This window comes from Cupressus sempervirens, chromosome 5 (assembly GCF_028749045.1).
Source record: "Cupressus sempervirens isolate cs-2001-9-10 chromosome 5, ASM2874904v1, whole genome shotgun sequence".
NCBI lineage: Eukaryota > Viridiplantae > Streptophyta > Pinopsida > Cupressales > Cupressaceae > Cupressus > Cupressus sempervirens.
Window position 1 is genome coordinate 398424526 of NC_143122.1, and position 24446 is coordinate 398448971.

The 24446-nt window shown below is 31.3% G+C and overlaps 1 protein-coding gene across 1 annotated transcript; it reads right to left on the minus strand.

The window, feature by feature from the left end:
• Window positions 1–15625: 15625 nt before the first annotated feature.
• On the minus strand, window positions 15626–18738 carry LOC149556486 (uncharacterized). Its single transcript, XM_089785873.1, has 4 exons — window positions 18321–18738; window positions 17489–18114; window positions 16168–16596; window positions 15626–16052 (listed from the first exon to the last, which is right to left on the minus strand). Exons 2-4 carry the CDS (start codon window positions 17963–17965, stop codon window positions 15990–15992), a joined length of 969 nt encoding a protein of 322 aa, XP_089641999.1. The 5' UTR covers window positions 17966–18114; window positions 18321–18738; the 3' UTR covers window positions 15626–15989.
• Window positions 18739–24446: the final 5708 nt, after the last annotated feature.

Consider the following 24446-nt stretch of genomic DNA (forward strand, 5'->3'; position numbering starts at 1 on the left):
TATTGATATGTTTACTAGAACATAATAGGTATTGTTAGGTAATAATGAGTCTTATTTTACCAAAAAACACATTAAGATCACTTATGATACATTGTTAGGTACGTTATCCATACATGTGTGTCTTAATGGGACATAGGAGTCCTAATAGGTCATTATGTCTATTATAGGTTATGATAGGTATTGGTATGTTTACTAGCACATAATAGGTATTTTTTAGGTAATAATGAGTCTTAAATTACCAAACAACACATTAAGATCACTTATGATACATTTTTAGTACATTATCCATACATTTTTTAATCTAGTAGGTCAATTTTATTTGCATGAATCTCAAAGCATAAATTTGATGTGATATTTATCCAATAATCTTTTTTTATATCTATACTAATGCTCTATAAATAGTTAAAATTATTGTTCATCTAGCATATATACTTACAAAATGTGTCATATTTTCGTGAATAAAATATGTCAGAATAAAGAAAATGGTTTGAATACTTAAAACATAATAATATATACTACATACACAAGCATGATAAGAAGTCATAAAAAAATAGTACATGGTCTAACATACATCATAACATGATCGATGAATTTAAAAAATACATATATAATACAGTTTTAATTATCCTAACACAAAGTGTATACATCATAAACAATATACATCATAAAAACACAATCTACAAGTGCCAACAAGACCTAATCTATTTGATCGAATGTCCTCTTTACTCCATCCGAAGAGAACTCAAATGGATCGTCATGTGTAATATGAGTCGTCTCATCATGTGGGACACCCTGTGTGGTAGATGGATCACCTTGTGTAACATGAGCCACGTCTCATCATGTACATGCTTAATTGAAATGGGTTTCAAAATCTAGCTTGCAAATAAATTAAATATTCACTACATAATAAAATAAATACCACATGAGATGGGTGTCCCTCAATAATGGGAGGAGGTGCACTATGAAAACTACTAAATGCAGTAGTGGTGAGGTCTTGTAATTTACAATACATACATTTTTAAAATTTGATTTTAGAGCATAATGAACTATACATTATGTACATAAATCACAATACCGACCTCAAAGGATGATGTAGGTACCTCCATCTGGCTAAGTCTTGTTCTCTCAGCAACACTCATGGTGACATAGTCCTAAAATTATGGATACATAAATGTTTAGTCAAAATTATATATACATGAATAATTACAAAGTATGTAAACTAAAAAGTACATAATTTGTACACTACATTTTTTATACACTATAAATTTAACATGTATATATATGATACCTAAGTAGTAGCCAATGTCACAGATATTAAATATTCACTACATAATAAAATAAATACCACATGAGATGGGTGTCCCTCAGTAATGGGAGGAGGCGCACTGTGAAAACTACCAAATGCAACAGTAGTGAGGTCCTATAATTTACAATACATACATTTTTAAAATTTGATTTTAGAGCATAATGAACTATACATTATGTACATAAATCACAATACCGACCTCAAAGGATGATGTAGGTACCTCCATTTGGCTAAGTCTTGTTCTCTTAGCAACACTCATCGTGACATAGTTCTAAAATTATGGATACATAAATGTTTAGTCAAAATTATATATACATGAATAATTACAAAAAATGTAAACTAAAAAGTACATAATTTGTACACTACATTTTTTATACACTATAAATTTAACATGTACATATATGATACTTGAGTAGTAGCCAATGTCACAGATGTGTCTACAGGTATGCCAGCATGATGATCATAAGATGGAGTCAAAAATAGGCTATATTGAGGCTTGTATGGATGAGTACGATATGGCTCCTGTTCATAAAATCAAAACACATAAAATACATATGTACATGTGAGTCAAATTTTTTTAGATTATAAGTTAATAAAAATGTACATATATAAAAATAGTACAAATTATTTGTCTTCAATCAAAAGTTCATACCATATGTATTTGAGGCTGTGCCTCAGTGGTAATTAGAGCAAGACCTGTACTAACATCAAACTGTGTAACTGCAAAAAATCCCTACAAAATTAGATAAAAAGAAATATGAGCACATGTTATTAAATTTGAGTTCAAATGTACATTTTTATAGTGTAATTCAAAGTGCATACCGTATAAGGGATGCCAATGTCTGTAGGTCTCGAAAAAAGACTATACTGCCTCTTAGGAGTAATAATATCATCCATCCTTTGTTATTTCAAAAGTAAAAATTAATATGGTTAATAAAATTACACATGTATGTAGAAAGTAAATAATTATGTGTACTTTATATTAAAATTAAAATTAAAATTTTACCTGTTGCTCTTGACTCTCTCCAAGCTCTTCGTGGTACATGAGGTCAAAATATGATGACACATCTATCTTGTCACTACCATCACCATGGGCAGTGTATACATCATCATCAAAATCAGCACCCTCAGCATAATGGTCATCATGTGCTGCATCAACATCACTCTGGGGGCCTGTGCATATGCCTCCACAACTAGTACAAATATGTCCAAGTGGAGGAGCATGTGTTGCCTACATCCATTGCCATACTAAATTGCCCGAAAGGGCACTCAAATGGGTAAGAGCATATGAAACTACTCAATGATGGTGAGGAGTAGGCACACTAGGTGTAGGAAGAGGTACAAGGGGCTAAGCTTGCCTACAATTTCTCATTCTATCACTCAACTTTGTCCCAGGCCTATCCCGAGGCATCTCTCTACCAACCCCCTAAAATGCTTTCATATCAAAATAATTGTGTTTCAAACCCAATTCAAACTCAGCCCATATCTTCCTAAGGAAGTACATGGGCACCTCATGGTTAGTGTGTGGTGGATGGTCAAATACCATCCACCACCGCTCCCCAAAATGTGCTGCTATACGTGGATGTGTACACCATCTAATGGAAATGTGAGGCTTCTTCTCATTAATTTCCTCACCCATCTTAGGGTTTAAAAAATAACTTTTAAAATTCCCTTTACCTATATTGAGGTTATGAACCTGTCTGTATGATAAGCTGTCAAAATAGAAGGCACACATGCTTTCCCTCCACGATCTAAATGTATCAATGTCAAAATCTAAATGATGTATGGAGTGAATCATGCCTTGCATGCTATCTACAAGATGTAGTAGGTGAGGAGGGCGGTGGGTCTCATGTCAGATAGCCTCTATATCGGGCATGAGGTTGTTAAGGTTATGCCTCATGCTCTCATAGAGCTCATCTGCAATGGGTGGTGGAGGTGGAGGTGGAGATGGAGGAGGCAAAGGTGGGGGTGTGGGAGGGGGAGGGGGTGGCAATGGGTCCATCAAATATAAGATCTGCATAAATGTTTAAACAACATAAAAAATGACAAAATTACTATTTAATAAAATTTAAATCTAAAATATCAAGTAGATATAAATGTGTATATCTTTATTAAAATCATATCAATTAAATAAATAAAGCTAAACAATTAAGTCAAATTGAACATTAAATACTGAATTTAAGTCTAATCATAAAATAATACTCCAAAAAACTATATCTAGGTTAGTTCAAGGTTTCTTTTCTTAAAATAGGAGCCACCTAGCTAATTGTGCTTTCATGTACACTTATTTTGTGACACTAGGGGATTGTATTCTCATTATGGATTATATGTTGTATCTCACCTGATCAAACAAAGTTAAGATTATGGCGACGTTATGGTTTACAATTTTGTTATGTTTATGGTTTTCATGATGGCTAAGCTTAATATTATTATAATGATTATTGTCCTTTAATGTTAGGGAACTTACCTAGGATTATAGTTTTAGTTAGAATTATATTTAGGTTTCGGATATTTATTATGGCCCTATTGTTTAAAGGATATATAATAGATGGCATTAGGATGAGAGTTAAGGTTACAATTAGAATAAAAGCTTAGAGATAGAATTATGATTTGATTAAATTATTTATGATTATAGTTTGAATACTAAATATTATCCACTTTTTAATGCAAACTAAAAGTCTAGATCATGTCCTAATGAACTAATACATGAACCCTATCCCTAACCATATAATAATCCTAATTCTAATCATAATCCTAATAATAAACCTAATTAAGGTGTTTTAATGAGTTGCTGGATATAAACCTTAATTATAAACCTTAATCATAAATCTTAGTTACAAACCTTAATAATAAATCTAAATATACTTATAAAATCTAAATTATAATAGTTTAGATCCTATTTATATTCTAGAATTGAATACAAATCCTAATACTAGGTCCTAATCTTAAATGTTAAATGTTAAACCCTAACCTTATACATGTAAATCATAGTTAAGGTAAAGATTAGGGTTTAACATTTAAGCTTAATATTTTTATTTAGAATTAGGAGAAGGGCTTAGCATTTATGATTATTTTTAGGATAAAGGTTTACCATTTAGGATAACTTAGTCTAAGGGTTAAGAATTTATGATATAAAGGTTTAGGATAAGGGTTTTGACTTGACATAATTAGAATTTAAAAGTTAACTTTAAGGTTTAATGTTTTGTAAATTAGGCACATGCAATCATAAAATGGATGTAATCATGTGAACTCAAGTCACACTAAATAAACCCAAAATGATGCTAGAAAACTATAAAGTATAATGAGATTATGATCTTGTAATATGGATTAGCTCTTGAAAATGCCCATAATTCACTCAGAAGCACTTGCAAATCACCTAGAATGACTTGCATAACCTTATTACAAAAAATGTAGATATCTCAAAAGCTTGAGTTGATGGCACATTTATAGAAATCTCTGGGAGTTCAATGGTTTGGATTCATTCTCCATGAGTGGTGAAGGTTGAATCCTTGATTGATCAATACATGATTAAGCTTTATTGGTGGGAATTAATTTCATTTTCCATTAGTGATGATATGGATAATTGATCATTTTAATTAATGCATTTAATTAATAATTCTAGCCATAGGATTTAAAAACTTGATTTGAATTAATTAATGAATCAATGCCCCTTTTTTAAAATTGTTTTTTAATATTAAATTATTGATGTTTTGTTATGGGCCTCTAGAGTAGGAAGCCAAAGGAGAGCCTACATAAGAAGATGTCATTAGGGGACTCTAGAGAATATTGAGAGTATCACAATACCAGGTGATAGTCTAGACATAGGTGGTCATTTGAGCTAGCAAGCTTTACTATTATGATGAATACTCGCTTAGGATATAAAGGTTTAGGCATCTAGTGGAAAGACAAGTTATTCACTTCTCTAGATAAATTCTTAGGCATCCAAGGGTGTAGTCCCTTCTACTCACATTGATGTTCCACCTCTACCTCTTGATGGTGAGGGAGGGTTATTTAATTAGATGTCTGATTCATTCTTCTCTTCTAATTTTTTTATGATGTATCATTTTGAGACCTTGATATCAATGTTTAATTAGTTTTAGGATTAGGGTTCAATTTGGTTTACTGTTTGATTAGGTTTATGTTTAGGTTTCAATTAGGACAAGAGTTAATAAACTGGATTAAGCTTTAAAGTGCTAAATTTGGTTTTAGATATAGAATTATAGTTAGAGTTTTTAGATTAAAAACCAACATTGATTCAAAAATGTTAGGTTTAAATTTTGTTTTAAAGTGTTGAATATATTATTGAGTTAGGTTTAAGTTTAGGGTGATTTGGTTTAGTCTTAAGGTCAACGTTTAACTTGGTTCAATCTTAGGGTAAGGGTTCAATTTAGTTAATGGCTGGGGAAAGGATTCAAGGTTAAATTTGGTTTGTACTTCTAAGTTGGGATATATAATTATGTTTATGATCATGGTTTAATTTAATTTGGTTTATAAGTATAATATTAATTAGTTAAGGGCCAGGGTTAGCTTCCAATCTAGTTTGATATTCAATTTGGTTTAGGGTTACCCAAGGGTTAGTTTATTTTAGTGTTATATTAAGATATAATGCTTTGATATCACTCATTTTTTGATATTTTGATTATATCACCCCCATACATTGATAGTATATGCGATGAATCTTACAAATATTATTTGATCTCATTACATGTGTCATGGTAAATTTTTTTAGTTTATACATGAGATGCTCCTATATGGTGTTTTTCTTTTCTTATAATATAGTGTTATATATAAATTTACCTAAGTACCCTTCTTGATTATCTATAATGGATGTAGTAAATGACATATCTCTATATGATTCTTTTGATATGATATGCATGGATAAGATAATGAAATTTTAAAATCCTTTCTATGCAATAAATGATGTAATTAGATATGTAAATGTTTTTAGATTCATATGTATGACATGTAGATGTAGGTATGATGCTCCTCTAGGATAATCTAGTTTACCATAAATAAGGTTACAATTATGGTTTGACATTTATAAAATTAGTACTTGGTTCTTAGGATCTAGTTATTTAATTATTTATATATTACTTGGTGTAGGTTTTAGCAAATTAAGATTATGGTTAGGATGGCAGTAAGGATTATGATTAGACTTTTGGTTAAAATTGGGATTATAGTTAATCCTAAATGATGCCCAGCCAAGGGATCCAAAGAACTAATCAAAAGTTTTACTAAGCAAGCAATAACATACATACAATAATTTACATTTATAAAAAAACATAAGAGATTACATTCCTTAATGAGCACATTTACATTTCATTTTTAAATAATTATAAGTACTAAAAGTAAAATAAATAACACATCCACATGAAAGAATAACATCTTGAGTTCAATCCATTTAAATAATATACATTTGTTTTGAATGCCTCTTGGCAAATTAATTCGGAATGCACAATCATCCACTGTACATGTCACAGTGTATGAAAGGTTGAAAGTATATACATTTATAAAATAGTTTACATCATCCATTTTTTATCCATGAAACAAAGTACAATACAATTTAATTAAAATCATTAAATACTAAGTTTTGTGTTTGGATCCCTTGGCGGGGTGTTACGTGATTAAGTACTTAGTTATATATGTTTAGGGTTTTATTGTACATAACTGTATGGTTAGGTCAAGGTTATAGTTTAAACAATGAATTTAGGTCGAGGTTATATGGTTCTAGGTTGAGGTTATATTTATTTGTAATTACATGTTTGAACAATGAATTTACATCTAATCTAATCATTCAACATTGTAATAAATACATAAATTAAATATATTTCAAAACATCTAAAATAATAATTTTTTAAATGAACATTTACGAAACTATATTTTAATTAATAGATACAATAATCTAAACATATACTCATTAACAATGTAAATTTACAATTTTACGTATATTAAAACTGAAAAAAAACAATAAAATTATGTACATATAAAACGTAAAACTGAAAAAAAAAAAGTAAAATAGTACAAAACATATTAAAATACCTAGTATATCGAAGACTAGCAATAGGGGGTGGTCGGTAAAGCTGAAAATCGAGCTCCCGTATCTGTCTCTAATTGAGCTTCCATTACTTCAAAAATGCCAAAATCGAGTTTATATTATTTTTGAAATCAGGTACCTAATTTATAAAGCAATTGGGTGCCCAATTTTTAAGCACCTCGGGTACTCAATCTAAGTTTTAAAAATTGGGTACCTGATTTTTAAATCCCAGCTCGATTGCCCGAAGCATGAATTTAGAAATGGGTACTCAATTCTAGCAAAATTGAGTACCTATTTTTGAGAAGTACAATTCTGTGGATTTGACTTTCGCGAAATTGTGACCCAACTTCTTGTGGTCACCCTGGAAGCAACCACAAACCAACAACAAATCTGTTGAAACAACAAGCCTAAATAAAGGTTGAAATTATTATCTTTTCTCCAGCTATGTAGCGATGTACAGACCAAAGATGCTATTTGCATGAAGCTACATGATTGTATCCATTTGATGAATCAATAATTATTCTCCAACATAAAGTTGTAACTCCACCATAGATAGAATGGAAGAATCCACATGAATAGAACCATTTATTATTGCAAAAAAGTGTGGAGTTTTTGTTGGTTGTAACAATAAATTTAGAATGATTATACCTAGAAAATCATCAAAAAATTATAAATGGTGGATTTTATGGATATTCATTCATGATGAAACATAAATGGGCCTATTCTAGATAAAACCCATCTCTCAAATTTTGCAGATTTGTCCTCATTTTCTTGGAAATGACGATGCAAAACTTACTACTCATTTTTTGTCTAGCAATTTTTGGCTGGTAATATTTGATCATAAACTTAATCCAAGGCATAAAATAATAATTTTAATTAGTAAAAATAATCAATAATTTAAGTTTTATTAATTTATCTATAAACTATATTAAATATTACCTATTCATGTTTAATCATATGTAACATAAAATGGTAGAATAGGATAAAATAGAATGGAAATGAAGTATGGAAATGAATATGAAGGTATATAAAATGTATTAAAAGATGATGTAAAATGGGTGATAATTGGATCTCATCGAACATCTTCCAAGATCTTTCCAAACCCTCTGTGAAAAATCCTTCCCACACACCTTGTGACAAACCCAAATTTTTGGCAAGTCACATTACAACTTGTCACCTCACATGAATAATTAGGAACAAATCACAATTCTAGGAACATGTATTTACAATACACATCACAAAAACTCTTTGTGATCATGCTCCAACAAGATCAACCTTCCATCTTTACAGCTATCGATCCATCTACAAATCCTCTACAATTTCAAGTCAAAACCATGATTTGCCACCTCGCAACAAAGAGATTGGGGACTTTAGAAAGAATAATCCACCACCAAATCAAGATCTTCTTAGATCAACTTCTCCTAACCCAAGGTCCTAGTGCAAAATGCCTCAACTTGAGCAATCTTTCTACATGCTCGAGAACAACTATGCTTTGATACCATTTGATGTAATGCAAGGTAGGAGAATCCCTAAAGGAGATGTCCTAGTGCCCAAAAAATAACCTCACAATGGAAACAAAATGACAATGCAAAATCTGATACCAATTAGAACACTTTATTTATAAAATAATTATTTACATGTAATGTGATTGACTTTAAGGCTTTTCAAGTTTTGGCCAAATACAGTAATAGTTCTGCAAGATCCCTCAAGATCCAACCCCAAACCTTAGCTAGCCCAGATCAAAACTCTGGTAGAAACATCCAAGGAATATCTAAACTTGTGTTCGCAAGCCCACCAAACAATCTTTTGGTTTCCCAAGCCTCAGCTACTAGCCCTTCTCAAAGTCTGCTCCTCTCCTTCATCCTCTTCTCCTAGTTGAATGATTCTTGACTCACTCCCTTGAATGATTACCTTAAGACTCCACAAGAACCCCTTACTTATACCCAACTAAGCCACAGGTTAGCCTAATATATTATAAATAAAATAAACCCTTTCATTAAATGCACATTTAAGCCACAAGTTGGCTTACAATATAAATTAAATGCCAAGGTTGGCTCACGCTAGAAGCTGAACACAAACAACATAGGAAAAGCTAGAACCAAGAGATGAATGAGCATCAGAAAATCACTTCAAGGTATCACCAACTATTAGATTCACTTGACACATGAAGGAACACTCAATTAACATTGTGAACTTGGTTAACACTACAAACTTGGTTAATACTGAAAACTCGGTTAACATTGCAACCAAGCATCACCGAGCTCCCAATACATGTTGAGTGCCTTCAACAACTGAGCACCTCCAGGATCATCAAGCAACTCTCTTTGACTAAGTAACACTCCAACTACTCTGCAAAGAAACTATTGAGCATTCCTCTAAGAGCTCCAAAGTAGTTATTGAGAAAACCCATGATGCTCCTACGTCAAAACTAGAATCCATCTCTACTTTACATATCTCGCTATATTTTTTACAATTGATCTTGAATACATACCTTCTTTGGTAAGCCTCCTCTTTGACTATTGAATTTTTGAAATATCCTTCTTACGATGGGTTTTTTTCCAACCTCTTAATCTAGTTGTACCTTAGGTAACTTTACTCTAGTTGCATCAACATTCAAATAACTCACTCTCCCATCCCCTCCTCAAGATGAAGAAGCCTTCTTAGGAAACCTAAAGGATGGACATCCTATTTAGTTGAAATTGAAGTAGCTCATAGTTGAGAATTTGGATCCTCACCCTGATCTTTCATACCCTCATCTGCTACTATAAATTCCCTACCCCTATAGCTTCATCTTCTATTGGAGTCTCATTTGTTCTCTAGTTGTTTGGACTCATATTGAGATATTTGACATGCACTTCTTAATCCATAACCATGATTGTGACCTCTTCTATCTTTTCCTCTTCCTCTATGGTTTTTCTCTTGCCTCTTCTTGTTTTACTCCTCCAGTTTTAGTGCAAATTTATCAAACCTATTCTTTGTGGTAGTAATTAGCAAGATAATGTCCTCTATAATGTTCCATATCAGTCCATTAAAGTATCTAACCAACTTGATTCTTTCATATTCTTCCACATTTTAGCTTAGAAACAACTTTTGAAATTCCTCATTATAGGCACTAGTATCAAGGTCTTTTTGCCTCAAGTTTTTCCTTTTCTTTTACAATTGAATTTCATAATCCTCTAGCACATAGGTTTCTCTAATATTGGCAAGTATAACTCTTTACATGTAGTTATTGGTTTCATGCCTTCTTTATGTCTCTTAGTTTGAACAAACTTCCACCAAGTTAACCTAGATTTAGCTACCTTCACCTTTTGAGCTTCACTAATACCTTCACATTCAAAATGATTTTCAAAACCTTAAATCCATTCCATCACTGAGTTTGGTTCCATCTTCCCACTAAAGAAGGATGCCCCTTCCAGGGATTTTCCACCCATGGATTTAACAACTTTAAGGAATGGCTCTTTAGGAAATGTAGCATTAGGTTTAGGGACCTCATCCTCCTCTGCAACTTATTTCTTCTTTTCTTCCCTTTCAGTTACCTTCTTAGTAACCTTTTCTAACTTTCTTTCTACTTCTCCAATATTAATTTCATGAAAGTCCAATTTTTCTTTAGCAAGTATGTTGTCCTCTTCTTTACTTGTACATTCTTGGTCAATTTTATATTATTCATTATATTGGTTTTAGCTATTGAGTTTATAGCTAACATGAAACTTTAAACTTGCCCAAATATTTAGGCTTTGCTACCACTTTGATAGGGAGTCACTAGGATTCTATGCACTATTTCCTTTCTTGACTAGGCATTTACTATTACTTCTCTTGTATTTGGACTATGATCATGCATGTTCAAGGTTCTGTATGATCACATACTCTTTAGGATCATCCTCGAGTTTTCCAATCAATTTAGATAGGATTACTGTACTCTTTCAAACAAGCTTTGAACACATCTCTAAAACTTGTTCAAAGGATTTCATGCCTCAACCATGAGTGAATTGACTCCAAACATTTATATTCATACTTATTCAAACTTAAATTAGTAGGATCTTAGATAGAACGTTTACAAGTTACAAAGATTGGTTAAACGTACCTACTAGACCAAAGCCCCATTCAAGCCTCAGATTTTTGTTTTTAGATCTTCTATCTAACCATTTCTAAATGAAATTCTAAACCAATGGCCATCTTAAATACCCATTTGGAAGACCAAAAAGATTTTGTGATTTTTAGGGTTCTAACCTTCATGCAATTTCCTAGTTAGGGTTTAGGCCTAATTTGTTTGTAAAAGATAAAGATATGAAGGTTCTTTTAAACATGTAGTAAAATGGATACAATAGGATTTTTCTTTCACATACATGTCTTCTTTTGGCCATATTCAATATTTCTTTAGTCTTCCTCTTGATTAGTTCAATCCACTTATTCATTTGATTAAAAATATAATACCAAGAACCTAGCCAGTCTCATTGTCATCTCGCATGGGGAAGTGATGGAAAAATTCACCAAAGTGAGGTTTCCACAATCTACAAACTCAAAAAGAAAGAATAATTCCCCTACTCACATTCCTCAAATTTTTGTTAAATTTTCATGGTGGGAATGCAAGTTAGGGGCTTATTAATTAACAAATCCTCAATTAGCCAATGACAGTGCACATTCTAACCGTGCACATTTAAATCAAATTTAATCCAAAACTCCAAAAATTTACATAAATAATTGACAACTATATATTAAGGAAGAATTATCACTAATTTAACTAATTGCACCAAAAATAATTACAAACTCATCCATTGTACAATAGTTTCATGAGTTGCAAGGAAATTGTGCAAGAATTAACAAGAAATTGTCACTTGGTTGTATTGCCAAAATGCATACAATGATAATGTCAACCTCACCCTAGCCTTTAATAATAGGCTGCATAGTAAAATTATTTCCCTCAAAAAGAAGGTGGATCAAAGTGGTGGTAAGGAAAAATATGGAAAGTAGCTATAAAATTTGTTTGGACCAAGTTAAGAACCTTGAGGGAAAATTAGTAAAATCCTTAAGGTTAGTGAAAACATGGCTCAATCCTCCATTTAGAAGACTATAAAAGGTTAAGGAAAGATGGAGGCAGAGGGTATTGAGCTTGGGGTTGATCTAAATAGAAAAGACAAAGAAGAAAAAGATGATGCTAATAGGCCTATAAAAAGAACAAGGGGAAAACTTAATAAGAAGACTAGGACCATGAATAAGAAGAATACTATGTATACTCTTGATATAAGGGAGATTTAGGTTGTTAAAGCTCTTAAGGAGCTAGCCTATGTTAGGGTTCTCTCTTCTTTTGTGTTTTGGCTTTTGTTTGTTTTTTTTATTTTGGCTTTTGCTAGTTGTGGATGCTGGGTGTTAGATGTCATGCAAACTTTTTTATTTCCCAACATAGTTCTTATTTTGGACATTTACTATTTATACTATGTAATTTGTTACTTTGTGGGTTTTGAGTCCCTGTAAAACCCATTTTTACCTTAATCAAAAGAATGTTACAATGCCTTGCAACCCCTCAACAATCAATCTAGAGGACTTATATGCCTCATATCCTTGACTCTACTGATTATAGGTGTTGATAACTAATTTTGGTAAAATTGCAGAAAGTTACAAAAAGTTGCACAACCAATTCTTGGAAATCTAATGGAAATCAAGATACTAGCCTGGGGGGGGGGTGTGGATTAGCTTCACCATAAACCTTTATCTCAACAATATCATAAATCAAATAAATATTTACTGCAATGATGTATCAAATCTAACAACTAATAAAATCAATAAAACATGTAAGCAAATGATCAACACATAACACAAATATTTGGTTATGCAAAAGACCCCCAAGGTGAAGGTAAAACTATGGTAGGGATGACACCCACAAATCTTTAGTACTGCAAGAATAAAGTTCACTTGTTAGGGATACAAATTTGATCACTTCTAGTAATCTACCCTATTGGGGGTCTTACTTGTTAAGAACCTACAAGACTTACCCCGTCTACCTTGATTAATGGATTTAACCTTACAACCAAGTAAGAACAATGTTAAGAGATTTACACATCTATTAGGATCACTTCATTAATAGATTAAATCTTGACTACAATACCTGTTAAAATGTATCAGTACCTAATCCTTCAGTTTGCACTAATATGCTAATAAAAGATCTTCTTTGTATATTAACTGATCATCTCTCTGATCTAACATGTGTCTATCTTTGCACTTCACTACACTGTTTGACCCCTACACTCTATCTAATCCACCTTTAATCTTGCATGTATCTAATCCTTTACGCTTTTCACGGATGCAACAACCCTTTTTTTCAATTAGGTCATAGACTCTCCTTAAATAGATTATTGGGTTAACCTTCTAGATCCATATCAACATTCTAAAATCAATACTTTTTCCATTTAGACATTGCAATTTTCTAATTTGATTCCCTTGCCTAAGGATTAATGATCTTCATCAAAATATTTAATCACCTCCTTGATTACCTCTTCAATCTTCAAAATGTACTTCCATCTTAACAAAAATGGTTAATGTAGATTTCAATGACATTCCAAAAAAAAATGTACAACTATGTTACTCGACACTTACAACATACTAGCACTCGACATAAATTATTTCTTCATGTTGTTCCTCAACCTTAACTATGCCTGACATACATACTAAATAACCCATTCTATATAACACTCATCTTCAACTAAACTCTAACTAACTTGACATTCATTGTATCTCTGATTAACTCATCAACCATATAAGTACTCGGTGACCATTAGTACACTTGGAAGTAATTACTTCTCGGTACTTAGAATACCTACAAGTCTTCGTTCCTTTGCTTGAGCTATATAGGATGACTCGGTCACAATGATGACTAAATAATCTTTCCTTTTGAATGAATGGGTGTTTGACACTAATAGACAATGTGACTTAGGAATTAACACCAACAATCACAATGTTGCAAAGTTACAATGCAACTTTTGCAAGTTGCATGCAACCTTTTCTTAAACCTCCAATTCGCCCTACCTTTTGATGCAAAATGGTATGATGTGACTCTCCAAACCTCCTCAAACACTAACATTGACCATCCAACCCCTATCACATCAATTTGCATATTTGACCCGTAATTTGCAACTTTGTCATTATTGGCAATCTTGACAACATTTTGCCCCTACTAACCCAAATTCAACCAAATGGCATCAAAATTAGCACAAACATTGCAATGGCTATCAACCACCCTTATTACATGGAAGGACCCATAGAAAGATCTCCAAACCAAAATTTGAGTGTTTAGTTCATAAAACCCTTAGTGCTCTTGCACCAATTAGGATTTAAATTACATTGGCAACCAAGTTGTAGATATTTATATCCTTCAAGTATACTTGAATAGGTTTTCAAGTAGAGACCAATCAAAGAATTTGAATGAATATATGACTACTACTTTTCTCACAAATCAAGATAGAACAAGAATGAAAGATGAAGTGTGTGATCACTAATTAATATTTTTATCATAGCCATCCATAGTTTGAAATTGAAAGTTTCCTATATTAAATGCTTTATAATTTCTCTATGATGAGATGGGATAGGATATTTGTTAAGAACACATGAATCCAACCATACTTTGAATTTAAATCTTGAAAAAATGTGATCCTATAGTCTCATTTAAACAACCCAAGACAAAAAAAACAACCTTGGGCATAGAATGCATGTCTAGATACATCAGTCAAACTAATATAAACTATAAATTAAAAGTCAAATATGAAATGTCTGTATTTGGCAATAGATCTTCAAAGGCTTCAGAAATAATCTCAACATCATACAAAATTATGTTATTTTGAAAATATACACTTGTTATGTCATTCTCTCAAAATAAATATAACACTATCATGGAAAATGGTATTATTATACTAATTTTATAATTAGATATCGCTCGTTATATATCCTCTCTTAAATTTTATTTTAAAATATTTATGATTTTAAATTTGAAAGTTCACATTTTCTAATATTTGACATATTAAATTAAATATGTTAACTTACTAAAATATTTGTTTCAATTAAAACAATTGGATTGCATAGATATTAATATCTTTGGCATTATATATCAGATTACAATAATGAGGGAACATACATCTAAACTATAAGTTATCTTTTAACTAAGTGATCACAAATAAATAATTTAGTTCAGTCAAATTCTCAAAAGTCCAAATGAAACTCCACTGTACATGTCAAAAAATTTAATCTTAATGACATAATCAAGAAACATACCACCATCTTCATCAATTTAACTCAACCAATAAAACTAAAACCCTTCAATCTTATATTTTAATATGAAAGCAAAACTATTACCATATCTACATGTACAGATGTAATTCTTAAGAATAAGATTCCTTTCCTGTTTATTTCAAGTATACTGAGAATTTAACATTTGTATCCATTACCAGGAAGGGCAATTGGTTGGCCGAATTTCTGATAAGCAAAAGGTGGCTTCACAAGCTGTGCAGCAGCAAATTTTCTCTGATTTCAACTTTGGATGTGATATTTGAGCTTCTGCTTGCAAAACAAGGCAATGACGTCCTGTGAGAAAGCTTTGACGAATACTCCTCACCCATGTCGTCCTTTATTTATAGTGATTCTATTCTATTCTCCAATTTTCTCGGTTTAATGTGAATCTATGCAATCCTCGTATATCTTGGGTCGACGTGAAAGAAGTGAAAACAAAGGCTGCACTCATCAACACAGTAACATTATATTCAGATCTATTACTCTTGCTTATACCAACTTTATCCAGGAAAGATTAAAACAAATATCTAAGGGTGTCAAAAATGATCTGACATACCAGACAGCTTAAGAATCCTCTTGGCATGGCGCCTGGTATTTTGTATGCGTGCATGTCTATGATCTCCTTCTTTCCAACTCTAACCTCTGCAAATTTCATCTCTGCCGAGTTGAAGAACTTTGAGAGTGCATCATGAAATTCCAAACCTTCTTCGCTCTCTTCAGTTGATTCTCTGTCATGGGTATCGTTGTTTTCCTTGTGATGGCGGTTGGGATCACAATTATACAAATTTGGAGATGGCAGAGTGCTTCTAGACAACCAAAATCCAGTTCCTTCACTAGAAAATTCTTTCCTGGGAGATTCTGAGCGTGAAGAAGACGATGAAGAAGAAGTAGTTGCAGCACTCAACTCGGATCGGCCATTAGAGCTCCTTAGCCTGTTAAAGCTCAGTAAGCTGGCGCTCCCACTGGATCTGGAGCCTCTTGATACCTGAGAAGGGAGAAATGACCAATACGGAAACATATCAGACAGTCATGAACAGAAAAACCAGAGCGATACTAAAACTCTCACATATAAATCCAGAACAGTTGGAACCAGATTTTAAAAACCCGGAGCAACAGGACTTATGATAAAAGTTAAAAATTTCATAGTTGTAAAAATGATTTTACAAATTTGGAATTAGGTCAAAATATTTATACCAGATCTGAAATCACTTTAGTTAGTTTTAGTATGAGAGACAAATCAGAGACTGAAATCTTTTAAACGTTATTATAAAAATAGAAAAACAATCAGTCAACTAGACAAAAAATCAGTACAAATGATAGAAATTATATCTAATATGAAAGCAGGAATTATAGACTGAAACCTCTTCGATATGATTATAAAAACTTATATAAATCGTCAAACAGGAGCAGATGAAAAGTCTGGCTACATAGATTAGTAAAATTATTAAAAACTTTATATCAAAACCAAAATCGACGATCTGAAAGCATGAGTCAGACTGAGGCCTCTGCAAATTTAAATTAATCATCCAAACATTCTGTAGCAGAAGAGGAACAGAAGATCCAGCTAAATATGCTAAAAAAATTTGAAATATTTTACATCAAAGCCAAATTCAATTAAGCTATTTAAACTAACGCCATGAGCCAGACTGAAACCCCTTCAGCATCACTGTACGAAAATAGATGAATCCTCAAAACATTTTGTAGGAGGGAAAGAGGTGAAGATCTAGATAAATAAACTCAAACAAAATTTGAAAGATTTTAAATCAAAGCCAGAATGACTTTAATTATCCAGAACAGAGTCATAACTAAAAATATTTTCGCCATTTTAAAGAATGAGCAGGATTGTGCCCGGAAAGACTAAAAATTTTCAAAGATACCTGAGAATTTGAATCCAGGGACACTTTGTTAGGGCTTTGTGGATGCCGGTGAAAGATCCTCTTCATCAAGTTCTGAGAGTGCCATTTTGGACTAGGAGCTCCCCAAATCGGGGTAGCAGAGCGGGCAGGAGAAAGAAGAGCCGGGGGCGGGCTGAGAGGCGCAAGCTGCTCCATCCGCGCGGGGTTTTTGGGCCTGCCCGGTTCAGCCTCCCATTCGAACGGAACAGTGCCGGGATCCGCCGGCCTGTAGAGAGATCTGGTGGAATGCCCCATGCTTTCCTGCCTGCTAAGCAACAAATTGTAGAAATCATTGTCCCCTTTTATTTGCAGAACCGCCGGGCGCCTCTGTTCTTCCTCTGGTTTGGCTTTTCCTGGCGCTTCCTCCCATTTAAACGGAATTGCAGCCGACGGTCCCAAGGATTCTTCCTGCGCACTCTCACTCTCCACCGAAAGGGATCTTTGCAGAATCATTTTCATTTGATCCAAGGGCCCACGCTTATAAATATTCACACTGCGCCTGCTTAACAGTACAGAAAATTTCAGGAATTCAATTTCTGGAAAGAATTTTTCTTCAGGCGAGATGATCTCGAGGAGTTTTTAAGCTTTTAAGCTTTTAAGATTTCCAGCTGGAGAAGAAAAGAGAAAAGGCATCAGAACTCGCAGATCGATGTGGATCTGGAAACTAAAGTTAAAGAACAGAAATGAAGATTCCTGTGAGCAAGTACATAGCAATAATTGGCAGATAATGACGAAATTGAACAAAGGGACAGAGGAAAATGGATCAAGTTTCCTGTGAATATAATGAATTCACCCACCCTGTCCCTTTTTGTACCTAAATTGCCTCGGAGCTCAACTTTCTCATATACTTTTAAAAGCCGGCCCGCCAAAATTTAAGGGAAAACATTGCCCAATTTTTTTAAAAATTTCCCCTTCCTTAATTATCTGCACTGGATCTGAGCGAAGAATTCATATTCGTGGTTACGCGAACGAGGCGGCTTTTCACGGAGGAGACAATCCTTCGTGCTTCAACGTGATTTCCCTGCAACCAACTGGATCAAATATAAAACTACATTTATTTTCTATTTCCAATTCCATTTATATCCTCTGAAACCACCATTTCTGCCATATGTTTAGGCTCCCTCAGATTATTATAATCTCAGATAAAAAAGTCTTCGAAGTTAAAGAGGCATGCTTCAACCACGCATTCATGGCGAAATGGCGTGATGTAGCAGGGACGGATGATTATGCATGCATCCATTAAGACAATCAAATTGCTTAGTTATAAAAAAATCCTCAGTTTTGTGAACACTGGTTTCGATTTGGCAATGAGATTGACTCGATTTATAATAGTATTAAAGTAACATATTTTGTTCGTTCAGTTATGTGACCTTTCAGACTTCGAGAATTCAATTGTTTTTGAGTTTTTGAAGACTGAATTATTGTACATATTTTTAAATGCAATTTTTACAACTCGAGGATCCAATTGTATGAATTTTTTTAAATTGAATAATTATTAATATTTTTATTTTAAAAATGAAATTAAATATTTTAATGATTCTATTGTGTATCAATTGATTATTTAACATTTATGAATCCAATTGTGTAGGCTTTGTTTTCAACAATATTTTATATAATAGTTTATGGTCTATTTAGGGATTGCGAGTAGAAGGAGCCTTGATAAACTTGTGGAATGTAAAATCACTATGGTTAAGAAATCTGGATTACAATTTATGGAAATCTCTCTATACCGCGTAAACTAAATATGGGACAACCTTATACAAGTTGAAGGAGACATCTAATTATGCTACAAATGAAGTGTACATACTTTTTATTTGTGTAAGATTTGAATTTGTAACCTCTTACAATTCCACATAATATTTATAGATTTAATATAAAATTATTAGTATGATCTAAAGATTATTATACTTGATTGTTATTGCTAATAGTTTAAATAAAATACATTTGATACAGATTGATAAACCTAACAAGTGCCACAAAGTGGCTAAGTACTTGCCTATAGTTATGTAGCTACCTATAATGTGTGAAGTTAATATAGAGTCCTCAACAATATAATTTAATCGATTAATTTTTTTTCATATATTTTTGTGATTTTACATATTTTAGAGATAAATGTTGATATCATTAGTATTAACTGACATTTATTTTAAAATCAATATTTTATTGCAATAATATTCTTATCCATATTATATTATATTATATTGTAATGTTAATATAGTTTTCCAATTAACTAATTAATTCTAATATATTTCAACACATTTATAATGGTTTTAGAAATATAAGAAAGATAAAGTATTAATTATATTATTATAATGTTTAATTTTAATTGTTATCTTATTGATTTTAAAAACTATTGTAAAAATCTACGTGCAAAACATAGAATTTTAACGTACTTTTTAGAGAGACAATAAGGCCCTATAATATGAACTAAGAAATGTGCTAAAAATTAGGGATAAGAGAAACTTATTTAAATATTTCATAAAAACAATCATATCTTACAAATTCACAAATCCACATAAGAATCCAAATCATTCATCCAATCATGTAGAAACATAATACAAAAATATTAAATAAAATGAATTTTAATTGGTAGAGAACCTAACAACAAGTACTAATAATAAATATGTATATGTTTTTTTTATAATTTAAATATTTATTTTTAGATATTTTGTATAATATTTAAAAAAATATTTTTATTGAATGGTAAAAAACCATTTAAAATTATGAAATTTAAGATATACAATTATACAAAATTAATCTCTATGAACCCCAATCTTTGTTATAGTATGTAACTTTAGCTTTAAATAAGCTATTACTATAGAAATATAAAAACCATTCAAACTTAAGATATGTAAGATACACAACTATAAAGACTTATCCCTTTAACTTAAATTGTGACCAAAACCTCAATCTTTGTTGTGAACGTGATTTAACTTTAGCTTTAGAGAATCTCTGCATGGCTTATGGAAGAATACTACGAGTGAAGGAATCTTTAAAGTGACATATAATCATATAGTTTCAAAATTGTTTGTAAGCTAGATAAACAATTTGGTGTTGGTTTTACTTAAGAGGATGTTTTGCCTTCTTTGCACACAAAGTCAACTTGCTTTTAGAACAACCGTGTGAACGTTGATGAGAAGCTCCACACAAAGTTGTTTGGTTGACCCTCTGCAATATTATATTTAATTAAAGGTTATCAGGATTTTGATTTCAGCTTATTTAGTTTTAAGGATATTAGTTTTATTTGGATAGATTTCTATTCTTTAAATTTTATATAATAGAAGTAGTTTTGTATTTTATATAAGATTACAATTTTTTTAAAATTTAAAATTAAGTATAAGTTTTATTCTTTTTGATTAATCTTTATGTGTTGATTTGGACATTAAGAAATATATTAAAATACATATCTTATATTAAAATAAAAGCTAAGCTATAGTTTGATTTTTTATTAAATTTTGATATTCTATAAATACTATATGAGTATTGACTAACACTTTTAGTTGCATTGCTAATGACATCTTCTATAATTAGCAATATCAGATTTCTACAATCCATATCAATAAATTCTTTCTTTTAAGTATGATTGAATATAAATCATGTAGTGTGATGGGAAATGTTGAGAATAAAAAACTATTACAAAATCATACCTAAAGAAAATATAATGTGAAAACTGTAAACTAAATGATAAAAAGTATAATGCCAACATCAAATTCATGATCTACTATAACAAGATATGAACAAAAAGATTTATGCATAAATCAAATGACAATGAAGGCAAATGAAAATGAAGTCAATGACCTTACATGAGACTCCATTTTTTTATGAATGCTCGATGGATTTTTTCTTAGTGCTTGCTCTACTTGATCTTCTTTACATTTGAATGGAGTAGATTAAAAGATAATCATTAAGAGGTGAACAAAATTGAGAGTAATAGGATCTAAAATTAACATGGATTTATAAAATTAACATATATTTATGAAGTAGAAGGATAAGAAAATGCGTATGAAAGATTTATTTTAATATTTTGAAATACAAAAGTTTAATAATTATTTCAATAAATTTAGTTTTAAGAAAAATATGTACTATGTATGTATTGTCTGTATGTATGTATAAGTTAAAAAAGAAATTAATAAATAATTAAATTGTTTAATTAATATTGAGATTAACAATAGTAAAATTAAGTAAATTAAAATGTTTCATTAATTATCAATTGAAAATTAGAATAAATTAAATGAATAATGAAATTATTTAATAAATAAAAAATTCATAATAAAATAAATATAATTTATTTAATTAACATAAGAAATGATAATGAATTAATTAAATAGCTAGAAGGCTGAAAGTGTTTACAAATTTCAAACATAAGGCTAAAATTGTTTATAAATTTTTAATATATTTAATATTTCAATGTTAATTACTTATAATATAAATATATAATTTCACACACACACACACACACACACACACACACACACACACTTACACACACACACACACACACTTTATATTGCTTTTTTTTTTTCATTTTCTTTGTTAATAATATTTAAATATTTATATTTAAGAAAAAAAGGATGCATGAGTTTTTAAATTTTATTAAATAAGGCATAAATAAAGTAGATTAAGGTATAGTTTTTACATAAAGAGTTCGTGAATTGTGGTAAAGAGGTTTAGTAGTGTTGGAAAATTTATTTTGTAGTTTTTGGATAGTTTTATAATATGAAAGAAGTTTTATAATATAAAAGTGCAAGAAAAACACACAAATAAAGGCTTTTGTGTAATTAAAAATTTAGTAATATTAAAAAATAATTAGTCATATTGATTGTGAGGATTTAATTGAGGAGAAAAGAACAACGAGCTCCAAAAGTTGTATATCTAAATCTTACAATGTTTATTAGAAAGTAAAGTCTACCAAGATATGTGATGTGAGTGAATTAGTTATGCATTTAAAATAATTCTCAGTGTCTTTATTATTCTAAAACATGTAAGCAATAGATGCAACAACTATATAAAGATAACTATGCATAATAACACTAGATATGTTAACTAGGGAAACCCTTTATCAGAGAGAAAAGCCTACTGGGAATGACACCCATAATATGATGTACTCATATAAAATTTCCTTGTGAAAGGGTGGACTCTATTAAGAGTCAATGAAATATAATCAGTGCATATGATTCAATGTTAGGAAACTTTAAATCCCTTTCAAGAAATTCCAACCCTATTAGGAGTTGTGTTAACCCTATTAGGAGTTGAAAGGAGCAAAACTAAACCCATTGTTCAAATAGCCTTAGATTATCTTCACTAAACAATCTTGAGGATAACATATTCAAGTTTTGAACTAGCTAAACATAATATAGTTCATTTAAACCTCACAAAACATCTTTAACATCAATCTCTGCTTTGATAAAATATAATTCACTGTTCCAATGCCACACTTGCAATCAAGGGAACATACTTTCTTTTTATACCTGTAAACATTCAAAAATTGGCAAAAATCCAAATCACGCAATTCTAATTGATCAAGTCCAAATTAAAGAGGAAATCAAAAGAAAACAACAAATTTTCAAATAAAAAATCACATTAGGTCATTAATCACCTATCAAATCAACAAGACCTAAATCAACTTTAAAAGATGAAGAAAACAATTCAAATTCATAAAATGAAATTCAAAAAGTGAGGAAGAAAAAGACAAAGTGTTGAGAATAAATCATTTATTAAATCAATAAAATCATTTTATCCTCACAAGCTTGAAAACATCCCTTTTACCATTTAAAAGAATTTGAAAAACCCTCATATTATCCTCAAAACCAAGTCTATTGGACTCTTCCTCCTAGCCTCTTATGAGATATTTTGAGTTTCACTTTCATCCCTAGTCAAAAGTGAAAATCCTAGTTCTTACCCCAACCCCTTCCAAAATCCTATAAATAGGAGGGAAATCTAAGAGGTAAGGGACCCAAGTTTTTATGCACCTGCACTATAGGCACATTAGCACTCATCATTTTAGCATTTTCATTGTAGCAAGTTCATAGCATTTTAGCATCATTTTTTGTTATTTGGCATCATTTGTTGCATATTAGTGTAATGTTCCCATGTTTTAGCCTTCACGTTCTCCAAAGTCTAAGTGGAGGATAAGAAAATTAAAGCCATTCAATTAAAATTAAAAGGTGACTTTGTATTAATAGCTTCTAGGGTTTGTATTAATTATTGGAAGGACGGAAGCCTCCCATGATTTAATTAATTATTGCCAGGGAGGAATTTCTAGGGTATGCATTAATTATTGGAAGGAGGAAGCTTCTAGCTCTTGCAATTATTTAATGTTTTAGTTCCTTCCAAAAGGATGAAGAAAAGGATAAATAGGGCTGAAAGCCTCATTGCTGAGCATCGGATGATTATAACTTGCATTTGATAAGAGCTTGGATGTGTGAATCACACTCTTTTTTGGAAATAGAGGACATTCATTCTCTGTTGTAACATTCTAGACGTCATTCCCTTAGGGTTTGGCCTTTGGAATACATCTCTTTGTACTTGATTGCAACATTTTTAGAATTAATATAATTTTAGTAGTTGGTTCAGCTTTTGGGCATTCCTGGATGTCCATTACAGTGGTATTAGAGCTATAAGTCCTGCCATCCTATGGAGATCTTCAACATTTATGTTTGAGCATGTGACAAGGGCTTTATAATTTTTGCAATACCAGAGCAAGAAAAAGTAGGAGTTCGGACTCGCTTAATGAACGGGAGCAGAATATGATGCAACAGGAGCAAAATAGGTGAACGAATATGATGTTGCAGCTAATGGCTAGACAGATGGGCATCAATATTAATCTAGGTGATTCCAACAATGGAAACAACAATAATAGGGGTAATGATAATGGAGGCCGAGACAACATTAATGTTAATAATGGACATGACAATAATGGAAATGAGGCTGATAACTTTAG

Excerpts from the sequence above, each read along its gene's own strand:
- LOC149556486 (XM_089785873.1), bottom strand. The coding sequence starts at position 17,965 with ATGAAAATGATTCTGCAAAGATCCCTTTCGGTGGAGAGTGAGAGTGCG. Across the intron at positions 16,597-17,488 it reads CCCTGGATTCAAATTCTCAG|GTATCAAGAGGCTCCAGATC; the intron begins GTATCTTTGAAA and ends CTCCCTTCTCAG. Across the intron at positions 16,053-16,167 it reads GAGGATTCTTAAGCTGTCTG|CCTTTGTTTTCACTTCTTTC; the intron begins GTATGTCAGATC and ends TGATGAGTGCAG.